This window comes from Plecotus auritus, assembly GCF_963455305.1.
Source record: "Plecotus auritus genome assembly, chromosome: 1".
In the NCBI taxonomy this organism is placed as follows: domain Eukaryota; kingdom Metazoa; phylum Chordata; class Mammalia; order Chiroptera; family Vespertilionidae; genus Plecotus; species Plecotus auritus.
Window position 1 is genome coordinate 115,326,488 of NC_137770.1, and position 27,855 is coordinate 115,354,342.

Consider the following 27,855-nt stretch of genomic DNA (forward strand, 5'->3'; position numbering starts at 1 on the left):
GCTAAAGGGTCTGCTGTAAAAAAAAAAAAAAAGAAATAGGAAGCGAAGAAGGAACACAGGTGTAAAGAATAGGAATGGCGACAAATAAGTACCTATCAATAATAACTTTAAATGTAAACGGATTAAATGCCCCAATCAAAAGACATAGGGTAATGGATTGGATAAGAAAACATGACCCATATATCTGCTGTCTACAAGAAACCCACCTCAGAAAAAAAGACGCACACAGACTGAGGGTGAAGGGATGGAAAAAGGTTTTCCAGGCAAATGGAACTGAAAAAAAAGCTGGGGTAGCAATACTTATATCTGACAAATTAGATCTCAAACTGAAGGACATAACAAGAGATAAGGAAGGCCACTTCATAATACTAAAGGGAGCAATCCAACAAGAAGAAATAACTCTGGTAAACATATATGCACCCAATACAGGAGCACCCAAATACATAAAAAAACTCCTGGAGGATATCAAGGGAGAGATTGACAGCAATACAATCATAGTAGGAGACTTTAATACCCCACTATCACCATTGGACAAATCCTCTAAACAAAAAATCAGCAAAGAAACATCAATCCTAAATGACTCACTAGACCAGATGGAATTAATTGACATCTTCAGAACATTTCACCCCAAAGCCACAGAATATACATTCTTCTCAAGTGCACATGGGTCATTTTCAAAGATAGACCATATGTTGGGACATAGGCAAAGTCTCTTCAAATTCAAGAAGATAGAAATCATATCAAGCATCTTCTCAGACCACAGTGGCATAAAACTGGAAATCAACTACAATAAAAACAACCCAAAGAAATCAAACACATGGAGACTAAACAGCATGCTATTAAACCATGACTGGGTTACCAGAGAGATCAAAGAAGAAATAAAAAACATCATGACAACAAATGACAATGAAAACACTACAATCCAAAATCTATGGGACACAGCGAAAGCAGTCTTGAGAGGGAAGTTCATAGCTCTACAAGCCTACTGCAAAAAACAAGAAACAGGGGTAATAAATTACCTAACCCAACAACTCAAAGAGTTAGAAAAAGAGCAACAAGAAAAGCCCAGTGTAAGCAGAAGGAAGGAAATAATAAAGATCAGAGCACAGATAAACGACATAGAGACCAAAGAAACAATACAAAAGATCAACAAAACCAAGAGCTGGTTCTTTGAAAGGATAAACAAGATTGATGAACCTCTAGCCAGGCTCACCAAGAATCAAAGAGAGAGGACCCAAATAAACAAAATCAGAAATGAAAGAGGTGAAATAACAACAGATCCCGCCGAAATACAAAGGATTGTTAAAAAATACTACGAACAACTCTATTCCAACAAACTGGACAACCTGGAGGAAATGGACATATTCCTAGAAAAATATAACCTTCCAAAACTAAATCAGGAAGAATCTAAACAGCTCAAAATGCCAGTAACTATGGAAGAAATTGAAGCAGTCAACAAAGAGCTTCCGGCAAACAAAAGCCCGGGGCCAGACGGCTTCACAGGAGAGTTTTACCAAACATTCAAGGAAGAACTAAAACCTATCCTCCTCAGACTATTCCAAAAAATTCAAGAGGAAGGACCACTTCCAAGCTCATTCTATGAAACCAACATCACCCTAATACCAAAACTAGATAAAGACAACACAATGAAAGAGAATTACAGGCCAATATCCCTCATGAACATAGATGTCAAAATCCTCAACAAAATTCTAGCAAATCGGATTCAGTAGTACATCAGAAAGATCATACACCATGACCAAGTAGGATTTATCCTGGGGATGCAAGGATGGTACAATATCCGCAAATCAATAAACGTGCTACATCACATAAACAAATTGAGAGATAAAAATCACATAGTCATATCAATTGATGCAGAAAAAGCATTTGACAAAATCTAACACCCTCTCCTGATAAAAATTCTCAGCAAGGTGGGAATAGAGGGATCATACCTCAACATAATAAAAGCCATATATGACAAACCCACAGCCAACATCATACTCAATGGCAAAAACTAAAACCATTTCCCCTAAGAACAGGAACAAGACAGGGATGCCCACTCTCACCACTCCTGTTCCACATAGTACTGGAAGTATTAGCCATTGCAATTAGACAAGAAGAAGAAATAAAAGGCATCTAAATTGGAAAAGAAGAAGTAAAACTGTCCTTATTGGCAGATGACATGATACTGTACATAGAAAACCCTAAAGACTCATAAAAAATTATTACACTTAAGAAATAAATTCAGCAATGTAGCAGGATACAAAATTAACACCAAGAAATCTATGGCATTTCTATACACCAATAGTGAACTTACAGAAAGAGAGACTAAAAAAGCAATCCCATTTACCATCACACCAATAAAAGTAAGATACCTAGGAATAAACTTAACTAAGGATGTAAAAGACCTATATGCAAAAAACTACAGGACACTGAAAAAAGAGATAGAGGAAGACATAAACAGATGGAAGAACATACCATGTTCATGGATTGGTAAAATAAACATCATTATAATGTCCATACTACCCAAAGCAATCTATAGATTCAATGCACTCCCCATTAAAATACCAACGGCATATTTCACAGACCTAGAATGAACTCCCCCAAAATTCATCTGGAATAAAAAAAAAAAAGACCCTGAATAGCTGCAGCAATCCTGAGGAAGAAGAACAAAGTAGGTGGGATCTCAATACCAGACCTCAAGCTGTATTACAAAGCCACTATTCTCAAAACAGCCTTGTACTGCCACAAAAACAGACATGTAGATAAATGGAATAGAATAGAGAACCCAGAAATTGACCCAAACCACTATGTTCAATTAATATTTGACAAAGGAGGCATGAACATACAATGGAGTCAAGACAGTCTCTTCAACAAATGGTGTTGGGAAAATTGGACAGATACATGCAAAAAAAATGAAACTAGACCACTAACTTATACCATACACAAAAATAAACTCAAAATGGATAAAGGACTTAAACATAAGATGGGAAACCATAAAAATACTAGAGGAATCCATAGGCAGCAAAATCTCAGACATATGCCGAAGCAATTTCTTCACCGATACTGCTTGTAGGGCAATGGAAACTAAAGAGAAAATAAACAAGAGGGACTACATCAAAATAAAAAGCTTCTGCACAGCAAAAGAAACCATCAGCAAAACAAGAAGAAAGCCCACTGCATGGGAGAACATATTTGCCAATGTTAACACTGATAAGGGTTTAATCTCTAACATTTACAGGGAACTCATACAACTTAACAAAAGATAAACAACCCAATCAAAAAAATGGGTAACGGACCTAAATAGATACTTTTCGAAAGAAGACAGAAGGAAGGCCAAGAGACACATGAAAACATGCTCAAAGTCACTAATTACCCGAGAGATGCAAATCAAAATGACAATGTGGTATCATCTCACACCTGTCAGAATGGCTATCATCAACAAATCAACAAATGACAAGTGCTGGTGAGGATGTGGAGAAAAAGGAACCCCCATGCACTGCTGGTAGGAATGTAGACTGTTGGAGAACAGTACGGAGTTTCCTCAAAAAACTAAAAATGGAACTCCCATTTGACCCAGTGATCCCACTTCTAGGAATATATCCCAAGAAACTAGAAACACCATCAGAAAGGATATATGCACCCCTATGTTCATAGCGGCACAATTCACCATAGCTAAGATTTGGAAACAGCCTAAGTACCCATCAGTAGATGAGTGGATTAAAAAAACTGTGGTACATCTACACAATTAAATACTACACTGTGGTAAAAAAGAAGGAATTCTTACCATTTGCAACAGCATGGATGGAACTGGAGACCATTATGCTAAGCGAAATAAGCCAGTCAGAGAAAGATAAATATCACATGATCTCACTCATTTATGGAATATAATGAGCAACATAAACTGATGAACAAAAACAGATCCAGAGACAGAGAAGCATTGATCAGACTGTCAAAGCTGAGAGGGAAGGTAGGAGAGGGTGGGGGGTAAAGGGGGAGAGATCCACCAAGGTACTTGTATGCATGCATATAAGCCTAACCAATGGACACAGACAACAGGGGGGTGAGGGCATGAGTGGGAGGGTGGGGGGTAATAGGGGGATAAGGACACTTATGTAATACCTTCATCAATAAAGAAATTTAAAAAAAACAAAAATGGGTGCTGGATTTTGTCGAGTGCTTTTTCTGAGTCTATTGATATGATCATGTGGTTTTTGTCTTTCAATTTGTTTATGTGATGTATCACATTTATTGATTTGTGAATATTGTATCAGCCTTGCATCCCTGGAATAATCCCACTTGGTCATGGTGTATGATCTTTTTCATATATTGCTGGATCTGATTTGCTAATATTTTGTTGAGGATTTTAACATCTATGTTCATTAAGGATATTGGCCTATAATTCTCTTTCTTTGCAGTGTCTTTATCTGGTTTTGGAATTAGGATAATGCTGGCTTCATAAAAAGAGCTTGGAAGTATTCCTTCCTCTTGAATTTTTTGGAATAGTGTGAGGAGTATAGGTGTTAGTTCTTCTTTGAATGTTTGGTAAGACTCCCCTGTGAAGCTATCTGAACCAGAGCTTTTGTTTGCTGTGAGTTTTTTTTATTACTGCTTCTATTTCATCAGTTGTTATTGGCCTGATCAGGTTTTCTGATTCTTCCTGATTCAGTTTTAGGAGATTGTATTTTTATAGAAATTTGTCCACTTCATCCACATTGTCCAGCTTGTTGGCATATAGTTGACCACAGTATTTTCTTACAATTCTTTGTATTTCTGTGGAGTCAGCTGTTACTTCTCTGCTTTTGTTTCTGATTTTATTTTTGGGGTCCTCTCTCTTTGTTTCTTGATGAGTCTGGCTAATGATTCATCAATCTTGTTTATCTTTTCAAAGAACCAGCTCTAGGTTTCATTGACTTTTTGTATTATTTTTTTAGCCTCTATGTCATTTATTTCTGCTCTAATCTTTAATATTTCCTTCTTCCTACTTATTCTGGGCATTTCTTTTTTTTTCTTTTTAAATATATTTTATTGATTTTTTACAGAGAGGAAGGGAGAGGGATAGAGAGTTAGAAACATCGATGAGAGAGAAACATCGATCAGCTGCCTCCTACACACCTCCTACTGGGGATGTGCCCGCAACCCAGGTACATGCCCCTGACTGGAATCAAACCTGGGACCTTTCAGTCCACAGGCTGACGCTCTATCCACTGAGCCAAACCTGTTAGGGCATTCTGGGCATTTCTTGTTGTTCTCTTTCTAATTCTTTAAATTGTAGGGTTAAATAGTTTATTTTTTGTTTGTTTGTTTTTTGAGATAGGCCTGTAGTGCTATGAACTTCCCTCTCAGGACTGCTTTTGCTGTGTCCCAGAGATTTTCGGTTGTTTTGTGTTCATTTTCATTTGTTTCCAGGAAGTTTTTTATTTGTTCCTTGATCTCATTGGTAACCCATTCATTGTTTAATAACATGCTGTTTAGCCTGCATGTGTTTGAATGTTTTTGAGTGTTTTCATTCCATTATAATCTGAGAAGATACTTGATATGATTTTAATCTTCTAGAGACTTGTTTTGTGTCCTAACATGTGGTCTATCTTTGAGAATGACCCATGTGCATTTGAGAAGAATATATTCTGCAGCTTTGGGGTGAAATGTTCCATAAATGTCAATTAAATCCATCTGATCCAGTGTGCCATTTAGAGTCATTCTTTCCTTGTTAATTTTTTGTGTGGATGATCTACCCAGTGAAGTCAGCAAGGTGTTAAAGTCCCCTACTATGACTGTATTGTTGTTGATCTCTCCATTAAAGTCCTCTAAGAGGTGTTTTTTTTAATCTATTTAGGTGCTCCTATATTGTGTGCATATATGTTTACCAGGGTTATATCTTCTTGTTGGATTGATCCCTTTAGTGTTATGTAGTGACCTTTGTTGTCTCTTGTGATGGCCTTCATTTTGAAGTATATTTTGTCAGATATGAGTAGTATTGCTACCTCAGCTTCCCCTCCCCACCCGCGTTTCCATTTGCATGGAAATTTTTTTCCATCCCTTCACTCTCATCCTGTGTGAGTCTTTTGTTCTGAGGTGGGTCTCTTGTAGACAGCATATAATTGGGTCATGTTTTTGTATCCTTTCAGCTACCCTATGTCTTTTCATCCATTTACATTTAATGTTATTATCAATAGGTACATATTTATTGCATTTTAATTCTGTATGCCTACATTTCTGTCTCTCTATTTCTTCTTCTCATTACAGCAGTCCCTTTATAATTTCTTTTTTTTTAAAATAAATCTTTATTCAGATTATTACAATTATTTCTCCTTTTTCCCCCCATAGCTCCCCTCCACCCATTTCCCACCCCACCTTCTGCCCTTACCTCCCCCCCACTGTCCTCATCCATAGGTGTATGATTTTTGTCCATTCTCTTCATGAACCCCCCATACCCCTTTCCCCCTGAGAATTATCAGTCCATTCCCTTTCTATGCCCCTGATTCTATTATATTCACCAGATTATTCTGTTCCTCAGGTTTTTAATTTACTTGATTTTTAGGTTCGCTTGTTGATAGATATGTATTTGTTGTTCATAATTTTTCTCTTTACTTTTTTCTTCTTCCTCTTCTTTAAGAATACCTTTCAGCATTTCATATAATACTGGTTTGGTGGTGATGAACTCCTTCAGCTTTTTCTTATCTGTGAAGCTCTTTATCTGCCCTTCAATTCTGAATGATAGCTTTGCTGGGTAGAGTAATCTTGGTTGTAGGTTCTTGCTATTCATCACATTGAAAATTTCTTGCCACTCCCGTCTGGCCTGCATAGTTTCTGTTGAGAAGTCAGCTGACAGTCGTATGGGTGCTCCCTTGTAGGTAATTAACTGTTTTTCTCTTGCTGCTTTTAATATTCTCTCTTTGTCTTTTGCTCTTGGCATTTTAATTATGATGTGTCTTGGTGTGGTCCTCTTTGGATTCCTTTTGTTTGGGGTTCTGTGGGCTTCCTGGACTTGTAAGTCTATTTCTTTCACCAGGTGGGGGAAGTTTTCGGTCATTATTTCTTCAAATAGGTTTTCAGTATCTTGCTCTCTCTCTTCTTCTGGCACCCTCATAATTCTGATGTTGGTACGCTTGAAGTTGTCCCAGAGTCTTCTTACATTATCTTCAACTTTTTGGATTTTTTTTTTGCTTTTTGCTTTTTCGGTTGAGTGTTTTTTGCTTCTTTGTATTTCAATTCTTTGACTTGATTCTTGTGTTCCTCTATTCTGTTTCTGGGTCTCTGTATAATATTTTTTATTTCAGTCAGTGTATGTTTAATTTCTAGTTGGTCCTTTTTCATATCTTCAAGGGTCTCGTTATATTTATCGGCCTTTTCTAGGATATTCTTGAAAAGCCTTATAACCGTGGTTTTGAATTCTATATCCAGTCGTTTGTTTTCCTCCATTTCTTTCGTTTGTGATCTGATTCTTTGACCCCGCATTTTCACTGATTCCCTGAGTTGGTAAGGTAGATATTTGTGCTAGGTTTCCAATATGGCCCAGTGGGTCTGCTTCCCCAGTTAACCTGAGGTGGACACTCTTGGTGCACCCCTTTGTGGACTGTGTGTACAGCCTTGTTGTAATTAAGTCTTTATTGTTGTTGGTATCACTGGGAAGAATTGACCTCTGGGCCAGTTGGCTGTAAGGATCAGCTGTGTCTATGCTGGGAGAAGTTCGGTGCTGGAGACAGCCCTATAGGATTAGACTTGCCAAATTGCAATAGCCTCTGTGCTCAGCGTGGATGGGGTGGAGTCTCAGTCTTGGCTTCCTGTCAGCCTTGCCCTTGCGCGCATGTGCGCTTTCAGTCCTCCGCCTTCCCCAGCTCGAGTCTCCGCCTGAGAGTCCAGACTCCCCCCACAAGAGCGTGGGTCCCCAGGGGCTCGCCTGGAACTGGGGTTCACTGCAGTCAGAACTGGGGCTCAGTGCCGTCAGGAGCCTCTGACTCCCTTCCACTAGGGAAAGCCTGTGGCAACCTCCGCAGCCTTTGTGCGCACTGGCCCGCGTGCGCCTTCAGACTTCTGCCTTTCCCAGCTCGAGTCTCCGCCCGAGAGTCCAGACTCCCCCCGTAAGAGCGTGGGTCCCCAGGGGTTCGCCCGGAACTGGGGTTCAGTGCGGTCGGAGGCTTCCTTCCCCCTTCCGCCAGAGAAAGTCAGCCAGGCTCTCAGCCGCCCTTCCTCTCTGCGCGCACAAAGCCCCTTTGCCGTACCTCCAATTCTCTGTGAGCTTTTCTCTTTCCTTCTAGTTGTAGAATTTTCACTCAGCCAGCTTTCCTGTGGTTCTGGATGGTGTCCGTTCTGTCTTTTAGTTGTGGTTTTGAAATTGTTGTGCGAGGCAGCAGTTTAGGTGTTTACCTATGCCGCCATCTTGGTTTCTCCTCCCTTTATAATTTCTTATAGTGCTGGTTTGGCAGTGATAAAGATAGCCCTGCTGTAATATAATAATCTTGGTTTCAGATCCTTGCTTTTCAGTATCTTGAGTACTTCATGCCATTCCCTTCTAGCCTGTAGAGTTTCTCATGAGAGCTCCTTTGTAGGGAACAAATTGCTTTTCTCTTGCTGCCTTTAAGATTCTCTGTCTTTAATTATTAGCATTTAATTATTATGTGTCTGGGCATGGGCCTGTTTGGGTTCTTCTTCCTTGGGGCTCCCTATGCCTCCTGGATTTGTTTGACTTTTTGTTTCACTAAGTTAAGGAAGTTTTCTGCCATTATTTCTTCAAACATGTTCTCTATCCCTTGCTCACTCTCTTCTCCTCTAGCACTGTTATTATGCAAATATTGGTACATTTCATGCTGCCCCACAACTCCCTTAAGTTGTTCTCCTGTTTTTTTAATTGCTTTTTGTTTTTTGTTCTCTGATTGATTTTATTTCTACCCTGTCTTTTAATTCACTGACCTGATCCTCAGCTTCCCTTAATCTGCTGTGTATTCCTTCCAATGTGTTCTTTTTTTAAGTTTTTGGGTTTTTTTAATATATATACTAGAGGCCTGGTGCACGAATTCATGCACTGATGGGGTCCAGCTGGCCCACCCCTGATGGGGGGCCAGTTCATGATGATCTTAGAAATGGGAGTGGAGTAAGCAGAAGCTACACTGACTCTTCCAGGACAAAACTGGAATTACAACTAAAATGTAGAAAAACCAACCTGAATAATCAAATTAAGAATATCTGAAGAGAACCCTGATAATGGAAAGTGGAGAGTGCATGGAGACTAATAGGAAGTGTATGGCCCCCATCAGGGGTGGGCCAGCTGGGGTGAGGGGCCGCAGGCGTTGCAGTCATTCTGCCATTCGGTTGATTTGCATATTACCCTTTTATTATATAGGACATACATATACACATATGTTTGGGATTTTTATATTGATTTCTGAGAGGAAGGGAGAAGGAGAGATAGAAACATCAATGATGAATCATTGATTAACTGCATCCTACATGCCAACTACTGGGGAATGAGCCCACAGCCAGGGCATGGGCCCTGACCAGGAATCAAACCATGACCTCCTGGTTCATAGGTCAATGCTCAACCACTGAGCCACCATGGCTGGGTTATGGGTTGTTTTTTTTTGTCTTCCCATTTTGGCTGCCCATTTGGATTTGTGACTATGCTCCTGGTTCACAGGTCGATGCTCCCATCTCTGGACTCTCCTCACACAACTCCAGTCCTCTGCTGGAGCCCAAGGTGAGTGGCTGCACACAAAATTTTTGTGCATTGGCCCATTAAGAGGGTGCCTGCATTTCCAGCTGTTTCTCCCTGCTGCTTTTCACAGCCAGATATTATGTGGGCACCTTTCTCAGTTCTGATGCTCTGGGTTGGGGAACTCAGCTTGGGGTTTAGACTCCAGAGTTCTCAGTGGGGAACCCCCCCACACACACACACAGCTAAGATTTCCCTCTGGAACTTCAGCTGCTATCTGCAGGAGCCTGGCTAGCCTGCTCATGCCTCTGCACTTCCTATTAGTCTCCATGCACTCTCCACTTTCCGTTATCAGGGTTCTCTTCAGATATTCTTAATTTGATTATTCAGGTTGGTTTTTCTACATTTTAGTTGTAATTCCAGTTTGGTCCTGGAAGAGTCAGTGTAGCTTCTGCTTACTCCACTCCCATTTCTAAGATCATCATGAACTGGAAACTTCCATTTTGTTTTGGTTTTGTTTGTTTGTTTGTTTGTTTGTTTGTTTTTGAAACCTGAGAACACCATTTATTTCATTTTCCACAAAATCTCCAAACTTGACAAAACATAACCAACAGTATGTTCCACATTACCAAAAAGCCCACCACCGAACGAAAACCTCCCCAAAAGAGGGGTCCATCTATCCTAAATACACCCGCTGTCCCACACAGCTAATCTTGGGGTTCTCATAGCAAGGAAGCATCCCCCTGGCCTGGGGGATGGTCCATGTTTCTTGATCAAGACCTTCAGGCCACAGAGCAGCCACAGTGGCACATGGTCTTCTGGTGCCGGGACTTATTCTCAGCCTCCTTTGCCATGGCCTCCTGCACCTTCTGGATCTCGTGGATGAGCAGGGCAAAGGCCTCCTCTACACCTTGCCGTGTTTTGGCTGAGGTCTCCACGAAGGGGGCCCCCCAGCTCTTGGCTAGAGCATCTCCAGCGGTGGTCACAAGGTCGCACTTGTTGCCCACAAGGACGAGGGGCCGGGTATAGTGAGGGCCCCAGGTGGCCCGCATCTGCTGCAGCTGGGTTAGAGACGACAGATCATCCAGGGCGAAGACACCCAACACACCATCCCCAACAGCCAAGCACTGGTCACGCAGAGCCTCGTGAGTGGGCTGCCTGGCCTTATCCAGCACATTCAGAATGTAGCCACCATGGTCCAGGGTCACCTCCTTCCAGTAGGAATCCTGGATCGTGGGGTCATGGTCTTCCACAAAGCACTGGTGGTTCAGCTGGATGGTCAGTGCACTCTTGCCCACCCCACTTGTGCCCACCACCACCGCCTTGTACTCCGGCAGCTGCTTGCCCCTGGAAGGTGCCGGAGTCTTGTGACTCTCCTCCTGGGTGCCAGGGCTCCAGGTGCCCAGGCCCAGATCAAGCATGCTAGGCTTTTTGGGGCACGCCATGCTCAGGGAAGAGATGCAGACAGCAGGCCCTGCAACTCAGTCCGGGAGAGGAGTTTGCACTGGGACCCGAACTCGCTGCAGCTCTGACAGGACCAACAGTGGAAGAGGTGCAGCACTAACCCCAGAGCAGAGAGTGGAAACTTCCATTTTGACTGAGCAAATGAAATTGACATAGAAATCCAGGATCATGACAAAAAAGATAACCATGAAAGAAATAATGAGAAAAAACAAGACTTGATTTTACTCTCAGTTGTCACACAAAAAACAACAACAATGACCCATGGGCATAAGAGAAGCTCAAAAACAAGATGGGATAAAGTTTGAAGACATTTGGCTCCACCTACATCTATAGAGAGCTTTCTGGAAGCTGTATGAAAACCATCTTTATGACACAAATTTAGTACTTGCAACAATACTCCACCCTTGTGATCTGCCACAACTAAGAAGGGAATGGCTGTGTAAAACATGTGAATTAGAGCAGCACTCGTGGTCCATGAGAAACTTTTGGTGGCCATAGAAAAATTTGGACATTATTTGCATTTTTTATGTTTTATTGGTCCTAATAAATAATAAAACACAAAAAAATATTCTAAGAAATTCTTATGTTCTGACTGAATGACAATTTTCGCCTTTACACTGCACGAAATTCACAAAATGTACTACAGTCTAGTATACTTCATAATTCCCCTTTCTAGTAACTAGAGAGGGGGAAACCAGAGAGGTGCAAGCGGTTTCAGTACTGTTTCGACCATTACAGCAGTCACCCACTCCGCAATTACCAATTCTCATCCGATTGTTTTATTTTGTGTATTGTAAGTAACTGTGTATTTTCTTTAACTGTTATGTTTAACTAGAGGCCCAGTGCACGAAATTCGTGCACAGGAGTGTGTGTCCCTCAGCCCAGCCTGCACCCTCTCCAATCTGGGACCCCTCGAGGGATGTCCGACTGCCCGTTTAAGCCCGATCCCACAAACAGGCAGTCGGACATCCCTCTCACAATCCAGGACTGCTGGCTCCCAACTGCTCACCTGCCTGCCTTCCTGATTGCCCCTAACCGCTTCTGCCTGCCAGCCTGATCACCCCCTTTCCACTCCCCTGCCAGCCTGATTGATGCCTAACTGCTCCCCTGCCAGCCTGTTTGCCCCTAACTGCCCTCCCCTACAGGCCTGGTCACCCCTAACTGCCTTTCCCCGCAGGCCTGGTCACCCCTAACTGCCCTCCCCTGCAGGCCTGGTACCCCCCAACTGCTCTCCCCTGCAGGCCTGGGTCTCCCCCAACTGCTCTTCCCTGTAGGCCCAGTCGCCTCCAACTGCCCTCCCTTGCAGGCCTGGTCCCTCCCAACTGCCCTCCCCTGCAGGCTTGATCGCCCCCAACTGCCCTCCCTTGCAGGCCTAGTCCCTCCCAACTACCCTCCCCTGCTGGCCTGATTGCCCACAACTGCCCTCCCTTGCAGGCCTGGTCCCTCCCAACTGCTCTCCCTTGCTGGCCATCTTGTGTCCACATGGGGGCAGGATCTTTGACCACATGGGGGCAGCCATCTTGTGTGTTGGAGTGATGGTCAATCTGCATATTACTCTTTTATTAGATAGGATAGAGGCCTGGTGCATGGGTGGGGGCCAGCTGGTTTGCCCTGAAGGGTGTCCAGGATCAGGGTGGGGGTTCCCTTGGGGCGTGGGGTGGCCTGGGCGAGGGGCCTGTGGTGGATTGCAGGTGGGCCACGCCCCCTGGCGACCCAAGCGGAGGCCCTGGTATCTGGGGTTTATTTATCTTCTACAATTGAAACTTTGTAGCCTGGAGCTGAGCCAAGCCTTCTGCTTGCTCCAAGGTGGCAGCCATTTCTCTTGGGATTTATGTATCTTCTATAATTGAAACTTTGTAGCCTTAAGCGAGGCCTGGGCCAGCCAGGGTGTGGGGAAAGCTTGGCTTCCTCCATCTCCGGGGGCAACCCTAGCCTCCTGCTCTTTCCAGCTCAGTGGCTGCCGCCATTTCTGTTTGGGTTTATGTATCTTCTATCATTGAAACTTTGTAGCCTTGAGTGGAGGCCTAGGCCAGCAAGGGCAGGCGGAAAGCTTGGCTTCCCCCATTGCCAGGGAAACCCAAGCCTCCCTCCTGCTTTCTGTGGCCGTAGCCATCTTGGTTGGGTTTATTTGCATATCCGCTCCTGATTGGCTGGTGGGCGTGGTTGGTGGGCGTGGCTGGTGAGTGTAGCGGAGTGATGGTTAATTTGCATGATACTCTTTTATTAGATAGGATGGCATCAAATAGTTTGACTTTAATAACTATCATTTCTTGTTTGGTTTTAGATTCGAATTAAATAAACCCACAATGAGTGAAAAAAAGCAAAGGAATATTTTGCATTTCTTTAGTAATACAAAAGATAATGTAACTAATGATAATAGTAACAATAGTAACATGTGTACTTCACTTAACCGTGAGCTGATCAATGAATCAGTCTCCACAGTCCTCATCAGGCACCATTAGGAAGAACATTAGAACTGGAGGTGGAGAAAAGAAAAAACTCAAAGAATCAAGTAAATAGATTCGAACTACTTGAAATTTGGATTTGTTCAAGAACCTGGTAGTGAGCTGGATCCATGGCCACTTTCTGCTGTGTGTTCTGAGAGTTTATCCAATGATGCCGTGAACCTTCAAAACTCGAAAGACACTTGCAATCAAAACACCTGGATTTAGCTAAAAAAGCACTTGAATATTTTCAAAGAATGCATGAAAATATACAAAAGCAAGTAATTGCTGTAACAAAAATGACTGTTGGAGATAAATCCTTATTAAAGGCTTATAAAAAGCCATATACAATTGGAGAAGACTTCATTAAGCCTTGCATGTTACAAGCCTGTAAAGAGGTTTTGGGAAAGCAGGCTGTCCAGAAACTGAAAGCAATTCCTATGTCTGCTAACACTGTCAAATGCAGAATTGAAGACATGGCTGAAGATATTGAAAATCAAGTTATAAAAATGGTGAACAATTCACAAACATTTTATTCAATTTGAATCAACGGACCTAAGTAACAAGGCACTTCTCCTTTGTTTTGTGAGGGCTGAGTGTGAAGGAGAGTTACAGGAAGAACTACTTTGTTCGCTTAGTTTGCTGGGTGGAACAACTAGCTCTGAGATTCCTGAAGCAATCATTTCCTGGAACACGGAATTGAATGGAAAAATTGTACTGGGATATGTACAGATGGTACCGCAAACATGACTGGACATCTTGCAGGAACTGTTGCAAAGGTGAAAAATGTTGGTCACCCAGACATTTTGTCTACACACTGCATTATACATCGTGAGCAACTTGCGGCGAAAAAAATGTCCCCAGAACTACACAAAGTATTATCAGATGTTATTAAAATTATAAATGAAATTCCACACAAAGTGCTCAGTTCTCGAATATTTGAGGCACTTTGCGAAAAAATGGGTTCCCAGTATACTCACCTTCTTCTTCACGCTGAGGTGAGATGGCTGTCGAGGGGCAAGATACTAACCCGACTGTTTGCCCTACGGAAGAAGTCAAAATATTTTTCCAGCGGCCAAATAATCCGAAATTACAAGAACTCTTCTCCGACAATGAGTGGACAGCCAAGCTTGCATACCTAACAGATATTTTTTTGCTATTAAATGACAACTTAAGGATGTGTTCACACTATGAGGTAAAATGAATGTTTTTCAAAAGAAAATATTACTGTGGCAAACATTGTTGGCTGAAGAAGATCTGCAAATGTTTTCAAACTTTGATGAATATATGAGAGAGAAGGATGTCAACCGACAGGTGGTAACCATTGTTCAACAGCACTTACAATCATCACAGAACCTTTTGGTCATTCTTACCCAAAGAAAGAAGATCCCAGACTTGGTAATATGTGGATAATAGATCCATTTGCAGTCAACACTGAAGATAGCAATTCAAGCATGAATGAAAAAGAAAGCCTCATCAATCTATCATCCAACGACAGTCTCAAAGCTAAATTCCAGTCATCCTTATCATGACCTCATTTTTGGATCTCCATTAAAAGTGAATACCCATTGCTGAGTGAAAAAGCAATGAAAATTTTGATTCAATTTTCAACAACATATTTGTGCGAAAAAAACATTTTCATCAGTCACAGCAATTAAAACTTGGTACCAGTCTCGGCTTGAAATAAATATGGCTTTCCGTCTTGCAGTAATGTCATTGAGTCAAAAATCCATAAACTTATTTCAAGCAAACAGGAGCAAATATCACACTGTAAAAATATGTAATACTTAAACTTATTTTAACAAATGTGTTACAATTAAACAACCTTTGAAGATTTTGTTATAATTAAATGAGTATTTATAATGTTGTTATTTTAAATAGGTGCATTTCATATTAATAAAATGGAAGTTCTTTGATCATTATTTTACAAACTACAGGCCCGGTGCACAAAATTCATGCACTGCGGGGGAGGGCGTCCCTCAGCCCAGCCTGCACCCTCTCCAATCTGGGACCCCTCGGGGGATGTCCAACTGTTGGTTTAGGCCCGATCTCACAGTCAGACATCCCTCTCACAATCCGGGACTGCTGGCTCCCAACCGCCTGCCTGCCTGCCTCATTGCCCCTAACTGCTTCTGCCTGCCAGCCTGATCACCCTCTAACCAATCCCCTGCCAGCCTGATCGATGCCTAACTGCTCCCCTGCCGGCCCAATCGCCCCCAACTGCCCTCCCCTGCAGGCCTGGTCCCCCCCAACTGCCCTCTCCTGCCAGCCTGGTCATCCCTAACTGTCCTCCCCTTGCAGGCCCGGTCACCCCCAACTGCCCTCCCCTGCTGGCCATCTTGTGGCAGCCATCTTGTGATGACATGGGCACAGCCATCTTATGACCACATGGGGTCAGCCATTTTGTGACCACATGGGGCGGCCATCTTGTGACCACATGGAGGCGGCCATCTTGTGCAAGGGCGTGATGGTCAATTTGCATTATTACCTCTTTATTATATAGGATGTACTTACCTTTTTAAAAAAAAAATCATATTAGTGGACACTGAGCGAGAGTTGGTCGCAGTGGTTGTGGTGGCACAGACGAAAGGCAGGAAAGGGCAGGCCATGTGAGCAGGCGGACCGGCTGAGCCCAGCAGCCAGCCAGCCAACAACGAACTAACCTAGCAGTCTACCACTTACACATCTAGCCAACCAAACAAGTTAACCCAAGCCCCTTCACCATCAACTCAGGTTGGGCCGGCCCCCGGCCCGCCTTCCGCAGCCGTCGTGGCAGCCCCGGGAGGAGCATTGGCATCCTTTTCCTTCAATCCTCGAGATCTGAAGATGGCTGCATGGTCAGCACCGAAAGTTGTGCTAAAAAGGACCACCAAGATGTCTCTCAATGAGCGCTTTACTAATATGCTGAAGAACAAACAGCCGATGCCAGTGAATATTCGGGCTTCGATGCAGCAACAGCAGCAGCTAGCCAGTGCCAGAAACAGAAGACTGGCCCAGCAGATGGAAAATAGACCCTCTGTCCAGGCAGCATTAAAAACTTAAGCAGAATAGCTTAAAGCAGCACCTGGGTAAGAGTAACATCCAGGCATGGTTAGGCCGACCCATAGGGGCCCTGGCCAGGGGAGCAGTCGGAGGACGAGGCTTACCCATAATCCAGAGAGGCTTGCCTAGAGGAGGACTACATGGGGGGCGTGCCACAAGAACCCTACTTAGGGGCGGGATGCTCTCCGAGGTCAAAACCTGCTCCGAGGTGGAGGAGCTGTAACTCCCCAAATGGGCTTAAGAAGAGGTGGTGTTTGAGGTCGTGGAGGTCCTGGGCGAGGGGGCCTAGGGCGTGGAGCTATGGGTCGTGGTGGAATCGGTGGTAGAGGTTGGGGTATGATAGGTCGGAGAAGAGGGGGCTTTGGAGGCCGAGGCCGTGGACGAGGGAGAGGTGCCCTTACTCGCCCTGTACTGACCAAGGAACAGCTGGACAACCAATTGGATGCATACATGTTGAAAACAAAAGGACACCTGGATGCGGAGTTGGATGGCACAGACAGATCCTGAAACCAATGATTGAAGCCTGCCTTCCCTCCTCTGAGAGACTCTTGTTAAAAAGTTACCACGTCTGTAAATAACCTTGAGATAACAGATGAGAAGAGCCTACCTGATTGATGCTGGAAGGACCTATCACAATAGACTATGGACTTACTTGCCACCAGTTTGTGCATTTAGTGTGTTCCTTTTACTTTTTTGATAACTGTATTGTATGAAACCCTTTTTTCCTCTGACTTGGGTTTGGTTTCGTTTTATTGTTTGGGTTTGTTTTTTCCTTCTCCCAGACTTCTCTTTGAACATGAATATGTTGGCCCTCTTTCCACCTCTGCCCCCCCTCAACTGCCATATATGCTTTGACTGTCTAACATTTCCTCTGTTCGTCTCTCTATCCTCTGAAAGTCCCAGAAAGAATCCATTCAGTGTTCCTCCCTAATGCCTAGGTGTCTTTGATACAGTTCTGTTCTATATCACTTTAATAGCCACTTACAAGTGTTTAGAAAATCTGGAGTTCAAAAATGCATTCTGCCACGTTGATATTTTAGTAAATTAGGAACAGCCCTAGCTACAGTGTCACACTACAGGTTATACATGGTAGCAGCTCTGGAAGTTGCTACCATGTGCATTGATACCACGTATGTGAGCTGGTTTGGGTGTGTGCATTATTTCTACCATGGAATAAGATTTGTAAACCTGCCTCTTGGCTTTGCATCACGTCCAAAGGGGTGCTGTTGGGTTGGCTTACACCTGCAGTAGAGAGGGAAAGGCCGTTGGTTAAGCAGATGCTTCAGAAGGGATGGGAGAACTATGGCAGATACCTGCTGGGGAGGGGTCAGAAGAAACCCATGTTGAATGTAATTCTTAGGTTTATCCCAAACCAGTCTTGGGCTTTTCCATACATTGGCTTTGTTTGACTCTCTTATTTCCCTTGAAGGTTTGTAAGTTCAACCATATTCTGTCAACTGTTCCAGTTTCAGTAGAATCTTGTATTTATGGTTTATTATAACAAGAAATTGTTCTCTCAAATCCAGCTAGGACTTTTTATTTGTTGTGCTCTTGGAAATGCTATGGCTGCTGTAACACTACCTTAATATACCCCTTGTAGAGCTGAAAAAAAATCATATCAGTGGTCCGTGGAATTTAAAATTATGAATTTAGTAGCCCCTGAGGTCTGAAAGGTTAGTGACCGCTGAGTTAGAGTACTGTCATGATGTCCTGAGTGTTCAGTCATTTTAGCCATGAGATCATCATTGTCGAAAAGTAATAGGCATATCACAGCAATAATTTTTTTTAAAAGCCCGGCTGGCACAGCTCAGTGGTTGAGTGTTGACCTATGAGGCAGGAGGTCACAGTTCGATTCCTAGTCAGGGCATATGCCCAGGTTGTGGGCTCGATCCCCAGTGTGGGGTGTGCAGAAGGCAGCCAATCAAAGATTCTCTCTCATCATTGATTTTTCTCTCTCTCCCTCTCTCTCTGAAATCAATTAAAATATTTTTTAATGAAAAATTTAAAAAAGCAGTCCTCCTCCAGAACTAGTGAACAAAACACTGAGTAGTGAGATGGCAACTACATTACTGTGTTCAAGTAGCAGCAAAGTCCTTAGTGGTCCACAGAGTGAGGCCAAAAAACCACAAGGGTGGAATTATATACCCAGCATCTGCATGTTTAAATATTTTTTTTAAATATATTTTATTGATTTTTTACAGAGAGGAAGGAAGAGTGATAGATAGTCAGAAACATCGATGAGAGAGAAACATCGACCAGCTGCCTCCTGCACACCTCCCACTGGGGATGTGCCCGCAACCAAGTTACATGCCCTTGACCGGAATCGAACCTGGGACCTTTCAGTCCGCAGGCCGACGCTCTATCCACTGAGCCAAACCGGTTTTGGCATGTTTAAATATTTTGATCCACTGGTATTGGGTAATATTTTTTCCAGAAGAAAATAGCTTTTGAAACAAAACCATAAGAAATGCAGTCCTAAGTTTTAAAATAAAAATGAACTGAATAATGTGAACTGCTTTTAGGAGGTCAGATGATTCAAAAAGTCTCACTGCCTTCAAAAATTTAGTGAAACATAATAATTTTTACTCTGAATTTCTGTACTATTTGTATTTTTCTACAATGAGCACACATTTCTTACTTAACAATACAATAAACCAAGAAATGAAGAGAAAACTAGATGATGGGCTGGATACTTTGGTTTCTTTGCCTGAAGATATGACGGGGACACCTTCCCCTACTTTACACAGGAAGATGTCAGAAAGGTTAAGTAGTCACTAAATTACTATTTTAGGGAGAAATCACCAACAGAAATACTTCTCTTAGACCGGAAAAACCTCTCACTAAAATGACCAGCTGTTCTAAGGTTAACAGTCTGCCCTGAAAACCAGTTTCAAGCAGAACCGTCCTGGTGTTAGAGCATTCATTCTGAAGCAGGGAACAGAGGAGCTGATGAAAGCTAGAAGCAGCCTGGAGGTGGAGAGAGGACAGGGGACTCCAGGGCTCGTGCTGAACCAAGGAGGGTGATTCAGGCTGTCATGGGTTTGAGAGGGACGCTGGTGGAGTCCAGAGCAGCAGCCGGGAAAAATGTGTCTGGTGGTGCTAAGCTGTTGTCCAGGTCCATGAGTGAGAGAGCCTGCGAGAGCAGGCACATGGAGAAAGCCTTTGGAGGTAGGCACTGGATCGGTCCCTTACCAAGGGCTATGCATGTCCACCAGCCCGAGGCCACCGCTGCTACCAACACTGGGGCTGGCTAGCACATCCCTGTTGTGTTTCTCCTCCATACTGCCCCTGCCCCTGCCGCAGGGTCTCCTCATGTGTTGCCACTGTGGTGGAACAGTGGGCACAGGCATGTCACTTTCCCATGGCAGTGGATTCCCACAGGCCGGGCCGCCACCACCCCAGGCATTGGTTGATTCTTATATGTACCCTGACCAGGGTCGTTGCATATCAGGACAATGCTCTAACCAAATGAGCTACCCAGCCAGGGCTAGAAAGACTCTTTGGATGGTCAGGGAAGGCTTCTCCAAAGAGGCAATATGTAAGCAAAGACTTAAATTAACTGAGGTGTGAACCACACAGACATCTGGGAGGGAAAAAATTCTAGAAGGGCCAACAAGCACAAAGGCCCTGAGGTACCATCAAGTTTGGCCTATGTGAGGAATAGCCAACAGTTCAGTGGGCCTGGAGTTGTGGGTGATATCACAGAGAGTCCTTGTGGTCTGTAGTAAGAGTTTGAAATCTATCCTACAAATGGTAGGAACCCTGCAGGTTGAAAGCAGGGGAGGGGCATAATTTGTTTTAGAATATCGTTTTAAAAGATGACTCTGGCTCCTGTTAGATTGTCGTGGAGCAGGCGAGAGAGCATAGGAGCAGGTTGGGGGCTACTGTAGTAGTCCAGGCAGGCATGGTTAGGGCTTGGGCCAAGCAGTGAGATGATGAAATGCGGCAGATTTTGGATCTCTTTTGAGGATCTAACGAAGGTTTGCTTATGAATGAGATGTGGCGTATGAGAGAAAGAGGAGCTGAATATGGTTTCAAGGCTAGGCTTGAGCTCTGGGAAACACATGCATGCAAACATAGAGCGCCACCACAGGGACCTATACACTCAGGCACAGATGCACTCAGCCACCACACAGCTGGAAGCACACATTCCATAGTATCAGGGACAGACACAGACCCCACCACTTGACCTCTGCCAGCCCCAGTCTTCTCCCACATCAAAGCCCCAGGGTCAGAGCCCCCACCTGACCCCCATCCTTCCCAGCTCAGCCTTGGCACTCATAGAACACCCCCACCCCAGTATTTTCCTACCAACTCTCATTCCTGCCCATACTGGCTCCTTTAGCAAGAAGGCTCCTGACTCAGATTCTTCTCAGAGACTAGAGCCTGGCCCCTGACTCCAGCTCCCTGCCCTTGGTCTTACCTGTCCAGTCCCCTCCTCCATGACCAGATCCTGCTCCCACACTCCAGCCTGAGGCCCTACAGAAAATTATCACTCAACAAATATTTGCTCAGTGCTCTCTATGGGCCAAGCTCTCTGCCCTTTCACCTTGACTTGAGGTCCCACCTCCATGTTTACCTAATACCACCAACTGCCCTATTCCCAGCACTCTTGCATTCACTCTACAGGATGGCTGCCCTCTCTCCCAACCACCTTCCGGATTCCCTCCTTCCCCCATCCAGCCTGCCAGCCATGGGTAGGCAGCCTGGTGCAATGGGGAAGGGCAGCGCTTCATGCTCAGGCAGCCCTCAGCCCCACCCACCATTGAACAGCTGCATAACCAGCCACACACAGGTGACTCAATGCCTCTGCTAGAAAAGGTTGGCAGTAGTTCTCACCTTCCAGACTTGTGGGCAATAATTCATGGGAAGCCCTTAGCCCAATGCCCAGTACATAGCAGCTACACAATGGTAGCTGTTGTGCATTCAGACCCACCTCTGCCTTACTGGCCTCTATGGCTTGAGGTCAAAGCTCACCTGGGACAGTGGCAATGCCCACACTTGTGATCTCAGGCTCTAATTGTGATAACCATCACTCAAGTGATGTTGGGGGAAACTGAGACTGAGTGGTGACCTTGCCTAAGGTCCCCCAGGGAGTCTGTTGAGGAAGTTCTGAAGTGTGAGCCTGTGTCATAAGTATTGGGCCATGCTATCTTGTGTGTAATGGAATATGTAACAGCCAGGACACCTCTTGCCCTGGACTGACAAATACCATGACATCCAGGAAGCCCCAAAGAGTCTGCTCCCAAGGAAACTGGGTGGCAACATGCAGCAAGGCTCAGGGTCTAGGAGTGGTTGAGAGCCTGGTCCCAGACCCAGCCCTGCCATCCACCCAGTATATGGCCTTGAAGGACTCACCCAGTCAGTTTTCTCACCTATGAAATGAAGCACACATATTCTTGGCTCAAGAGCTGCTCTAAGTTTCTGCTCAGAGGCTGACAATCCCTGTGGGTCCTTACTGAGCACTTGCAATGTGCAGGCACTGTCCAGATGACCAATTTTGCTCATGTAACCCTCCTGAAAACCATCTGAAACTCCTGTTATAAATGGACACATAGAGTGGTTATGAAATACTGACCACCCACTGTCCATCACTGCTTACACTGGGAGACAATAGAAGCCCCAGACCTCAGACAACAGAGGGTTGCAGTGTCTCTAAGGAGCCTCCAGAACTCCTTGTGCTTGAGCGTGAGGTGGGAGCTATGGATTGATGATCACAAGCCCCACAGAGGGCCACAGGTCACAGAAGGGACACTGCCACCCCCTTGAGGTTCCTTGTGGGCCACAAGGTACAGGGGCAATTGAGGGGGCCCTGAGTGTCAAAACAGAGAAAGGGCCAGACCCAGAGACCTCAGGATGGGGATCAAAGAAACAAGGGGTGAGAAGGCAAGAAGTAGGGGAAGATGACCAGAAAAAAAGGCAAAAGAAATAAAAGAAAAAGACAAAAATTAAAATTAATAAAGTTTAATTAAATATCTATAAGACAATACATTGTTAAGTAGTAATGAACCTAACTCAAATTGGTATATATTAATGACTTTAATGTGGAATGCCAGCAAAATTTCTTGTGTGACAGGGTGTGGGATTCAGCCTCTAAAATTCAAAGTGCCAGGGGCCTGCCTATGGTCTTCAAATATGCCACCCCCAAAAGGTAGATGCATCCTTCAGAAAAGAAAGGGTCCCCATATTGATTTGAAATTAAATTTCAACCATGTGGGGAAATGAAAAAGCAAGAGAGGAATGCAAGTCAGTTATAGAAAAATGTAGGAATGCTCCTCACACATTCATCTGTAATGGAGTCCCTGGGTCAGCCTCTTCATCCCTGAGTGCTGACGGGATCCACCTACCCTCAAGCCCCTTCACATTTCAGCAGCTGGGTTCACCAGCCTCCCATTCTTTACCACCTCTGAAGTGGAAATCTGCCAGCCCCTCTTCCTTCTAACCTAAATAAGTTAATTCATGTAACTTTAAGGAATGGATCCAGAGAGCTGGGTTCGAGTCCAGAGGCCTCAGACACATCGTGTGATCATAGGCAGATCCTATTCTCCCACTGGCCAAGTCTTGATCTCATCCATGAAATGGAATAATGATGCCTAGTAAGGCTGCTGTATGGACCAAGGAGGTCACAGCTGTGTGAGACAGTTTTTTAAACAGACTGGACTGCACTGGACTTTGTCTAACAAAACAAAACTCAAGGAAAAAATGTTTGTGTTAAGCTATGTTGAATCCCAGAGACACTTCATACTTGTCCTTTCTGAGCTCTGTCTGGAGAGGTGAATTTTTATTGTTCTCCATGGTCTTTCTGCTGGGCTCACTGACTCTTTCTGGCCTGGCCAGTGGAGAGAGGTACCACAGCCGAATTGGTGGGAAAGCGGGTTTGTGGAAGGGTGGCAGGGAGCCCAGAAGGCTTGACTGCTAGAGAGGTCTGAGTCAGCAGCAGACAGGCAGGGTGGGCCCAGTCCTCACATACTTAGGGAAATGGTGCAGGAATGTTCCTCAAGCCCAAGGCCTGGGCTCTGCCCACTGCATCCTGGCTCTTGCAGATGCAGCAGCCTCAACTTTAGTTCAAGAGACAGTAGATGCCTGGAGCTTTGTTTGGTGGCTTCAGCCAGGGGCCTCCAGAGGCAGCCTAAACTTAGACACTGGCCCATGGGTTCACAAGGCCAGGCCAGAGAGCCTACCAGGAGTTGACTTCTGGCCCGAAGCATCCCCTGGCACACTGACACAGCCAGCTGCCACCCCTCACTGGACCTCAAGTTCCTTGTCTGTGCAATGAAGAACTAATGTGGTGGTGTCGGGTGATGGGTGATCCCAGATGGCTGGAGGTGGTTCACGCACACTGCCCCAGAAGGTGATACAGGTGTAGCTACATGTGGGACACCTTTGCTATGTTCACATGTGACTTTGTGGCAGTTTGCGTGTATCACTACTGTGTGAGGGTATGACTGTGTGCATGAGACTGTGGTATGGCTGAGAGTGATGCCATAGCTGAGACTGACATAGTGAACAGATAACATGTATAGACATGGCCAAGTGTGGACATGGCTGTGAATGTGTGACAGTATGTGGCACTGTGGATAGGAGTGCAATTGTGAGAGCACATGACCATGCATATATGTATATGTGGCCAAGAGTGGCTTATGTGCCTGTGGGGAAGTTGTGTGGCTGTGTGTGGCTATGTCTACTTTGGGTTGGGCAACAGTGTCTGGGACCATGTGGGTGTATGGATGACTGTGTGGTTGTGCCACAGGATGGGAGGTGTGGTAGTGAACTGGGCCTAGGACCACCTGTCTTCCCCAGGCCTGGCTCTGTTCCAGCTGTGGCACAGTGGTTCACAGCCCTCCTGTGTCCAGGAGGCAACAGGATGCAGGATCTGAGAACCACCTCCATCCCCAACATCCCACATGTGGCCACAAAACAGATTCCTTTCCTGAGTTGGGCCAAGATTGGGTATCAGGGGTCCCCTCAGGTCCTGGTAGTTGCCCAGGGCAGAAAGAGAGGCCTGGTTTTCCACCCCCCTCAGACAAAAATGAGGGAGGGAACTGGAGGCAGTTGGGCCCAGCTTAGTCTAGAACAAGTGCCTGGCATGTGACTGAGGCCAGCCACCAGGATATTCCCCCAAACTATTCCCCCAGTCCCCTGCAGAAAGGAGCTCTGGCCGGACCCAATAGATCTCAAATTCCGCCAACACCCTATCCCACACACAGACAGAAAAAAAAGAAAGAAAGAAATAGGGAGAGGGGCTATGACATTCTTAGTCCCCACCACACACATGCTATCTCAGCCTACAGATCTCAGTAGGCCTAGCCCGTCCCAACACTTCACATTCTGGTTCTTCTCCTAGGTGCATGCTGACCTGGTGTAAGGCCAACTCCCTCACCCTGAGGATGGGAGGTATGGGAGATGGTCCCCTTTCAAGGAAGGGACACAGAGGGCAGTCCCAGGGCAGGAAGCATGCATGGGGACTTTCCAGGCACTGTGGGCTAAGAGAAGCATTCCCACCCTTCTCAGACTGTCCTTGAGAAGTTGCCCCCAAACCCTCCCCCAACAGCCCCCTTGCTGTGGTCAGACTGCTCTCTGCAGAAGGCTACTTAGAGGTCAAAGCTGAGAAAATATTAAGGGGGAGAAGGTCCTCAAAGGGAATAGATAAGAAGGAAGGAGAGCAGGGAAGAGGGAGGGGGAAAATTTCACAAAGTCCCAAATCTGATCTAATTTGACTCAGGGTTAAGGGCCCAATCCAGAATTTCCTCTGAGGACATTCTACCCTGAATGGGGAGCCCTTGCTGCCCTCTCCCCCAATGCATCTGCCATCTCTTTTCTTATCTCACTGCCCTGAGCCCCCAGGCCCCCGGCCTGGCCAAAGCCACCCCTGATGTCTGGACCCAGGCACTTCTCCCTACACCAAGTCCACGTTGCCCTGAAAGAACATTGTGCTTTCACCACACTCATCTGTTCCATGTGTGAAGATCCCTGTTCATCCTGCCTGGGGCACCCCCAATGGCAGGGCTAAGGAGTCCTCCTCAGTTTCCAACATGGAAGCCACCGCATGGCTGGGTATCCAGGACTGCCTAGGAAAGGACACCGTTTCTGAGCTCCACCTCCTTCCCCTGGGCTGGGGCCTCCCTGGGGAGAGGAACCCCATTGATTAGACTGTCCTGAAACATGGTGTCCTATCCCTTTTTCATGCAACCCTCAGCCCTAGATCAGAGCAGCACAGCCAAATCCCTGGCAGGACTTCACCATTTGTGAGATGATAGTGAGGTCTGGGAAGGGTGTGAAACTATCTAGAGGTGTTCTTGGCCACCTCTAGATCCCCAGATAGCACCTCCCACCAGCACAGCCTTCTCCCCAACTATTGAGGTTCTGGGGTAAATTTTGTGCCTATCATAACCTCAGGGACAATAGGGTTCTATCCTTCCCACACCCTCATCCCCTCTGAGATCTAAATTTAAAAATCATGTTTTTGTTATCTTAATTGTAAAAAAGTTTATCAAGAAAAAATATTCAAGCAGCAGCCACCAGGAAGGACCATGACCTCCTGGAGGGGGCTAGCAGTGGCACCTGTCAGTTCCACCCAACTCGCTGCTGGACCACCCCCTGGCCTGGTGGAAGGAGTAACATAAACATGAGTGGGAGACAGTGCAAATGGCCAGAATCCAGGCAGGCATCACAATGAGACTGGCCATCAGCAGGTGGACCCAGGGTCAATCAACCTATTTTTTTCCCCTGGGTTTCCCACTGTGCACCAGGAAGAATTCAGGGATTCATAGGACCAAGGACCCTAGAAACCTGGGGTCTGAGCCTGCTGGAGTGTGAGGAACTATTGCTGTGAACTCAAATACCTGGTACCTTTTGGGTGTGCCCTCCAGGAAGATAACACCAGGGCCCTGGGGTTTATGACTTTTCTTAACACCTTGAGCCCAGGGAAAAGATGCTGTGTGGTCCACTAACCAAGGGGTGTTAGGGGTTTAGCAGGTAAAAGGGAGTCAGGAGGATGTTGGCCTGCAGGCCCTCCTGCAGGGAGCAGGGGTGGGGCAGAGGCAGGGACAGGGACAAAGGAACAAAGAAGATCCCTCCCCACCAAAGTAAGGTAGCAAACTTGCTTGGGAAAGGTGAGGGAGAAATGAAGGGTGTTTTCATGCCTCCATACCTTTGCCCATGCTGTTCCTCTCTTCCAAATGTCCTCCCCATCTACTGTCCTCACTTACTATCTGGCAGGTCCTTGTCATTCTTCAAGATACCACTTGAATGTCACCTAAACTGTGGAGTCTTTCCTGACCTGCAGAATGAGTGGACCCCTCTGTGAGCTTCCAGGAACCCCTTATTTACCATGGGTCATTCTGTGTTACCCATCCCCCCGCCAAATCTGTTTCTGTGTCTGATCCCCACCTTGACTGGGGACAACCTGAGGGCAGGTGTGTCACAGCCCTGGGTGTTCAACATATGACCCAGGACCACAGCAGGCCCCAGAATGAGGGGATGGTGGCCTGGTGCACAAAGACTAGAGGCTCTACAGTTGGCTAAGCCTCTGGCCTAGCCTCAAGTGACTGACCAGCAGCCCAGGCCTCAGCTTGGAGGGTTCCTGGTCCCATTCTCACCCCTGCTGTGCCCACTTCTAAGGGATGGAGAACTTCCCCAGGGGTACCCATGACTCTTCCACAGCCCACCCCCAGCTGCTGCTGGTGCAGGAGGTCTGGAAACCAGAGTATACTGCAGTGACCAGGCTGAAGGTGGGGTGGGGCCAAGTACTCAAGGTCAGAGGTTGTCGTACATGCGCAGCGTCTTCTCCAGCTGCTGGCCTACCCGCTGGTAGAAGAGGATCTGCTGGCGCAGGTAACTCTGCATCATGTGCTTAAAGTCGAGCTCACGGCGCTGGTGGAAGTGGTTCATCTCAGCCTGCAGGGCGAAGCCCACCACGCGGCAGCGCCTGCGAATGCCATCTGCTTCATCCTGTGCCATGCGGCCCTCGTCACTCATGCGTTGGCTCTCCTTTACCTTGGCAAAAGCGCCTGGCATAGGCAGAGCAGAAGACAAGGGTTGTTAGGGCTCTGATGTCCCCAATTTGTTCCCTAAACCCTCTGTTAGTACCCCCAAGAGCAGACAGTGGCCTCATTAATTCGACTCAGACCTCACTCCTGGACTCCAGACTCCTGGTCCAACTGGGTGTCCCCACCAGGATGTCCCAACCCTCACCTAAACAGATGCACCATCTTCCCTCCAAACCTATGGCACCAACAACAACCCACACCCAAGCAGTCA

At 45.6% G+C, this 27,855-nt stretch overlaps 2 protein-coding genes and 2 pseudogenes across 6 annotated transcripts in view; 1 reads left to right on the forward strand and 3 right to left on the reverse strand.

Annotated features, from left to right (window-relative positions):
* Positions 1-27,855, reverse strand: part of SNX33 (sorting nexin 33) — a 214,178-nt gene that overhangs the window by 177,564 nt on the left and 8,759 nt on the right. The window contains exon 2 of one of the 3 annotated variants that reach the window (XM_080642674.1): positions 22,553-27,605. The exons of the other annotated variants lie outside the window; for them this stretch is intronic. Coding sequence (XP_080498800.1) covers positions 27,352-27,605 — 254 coding nt within the window. The 3' untranslated portion in view covers positions 22,553-27,351. Of the gene's footprint in view, positions 1-22,552; positions 27,606-27,855 lie in introns of those variants that run through there. 3 annotated transcript variants of the gene reach the window in all.
* On the reverse strand, positions 10,429-11,091 carry LOC308243607 (GTPase ERas-like; the record flags this gene model as incomplete). Its single annotated transcript, XM_080659274.1, has 1 exon — positions 10,429-11,091. One exon carries the CDS (start codon positions 11,089-11,091, stop codon positions 10,429-10,431), a length of 663 nt encoding a protein of 220 aa, XP_080515400.1.
* On the reverse strand, positions 11,128-19,169 carry LOC308254366 (proton-coupled zinc antiporter SLC30A5-like; annotated as a pseudogene). The gene is made up of 4 exons: positions 18,974-19,169; positions 18,599-18,748; positions 18,295-18,393; positions 11,128-11,572 (listed from the first exon to the last, which is right to left on the reverse strand). The product of its transcript is annotated as a proton-coupled zinc antiporter SLC30A5-like (transcript).
* Positions 16,381-17,116, forward strand: LOC308243616 (chromatin target of PRMT1 protein-like; annotated as a pseudogene). The gene is made up of 2 exons: positions 16,381-16,815; positions 16,923-17,116. The product of its transcript is annotated as a chromatin target of PRMT1 protein-like (transcript).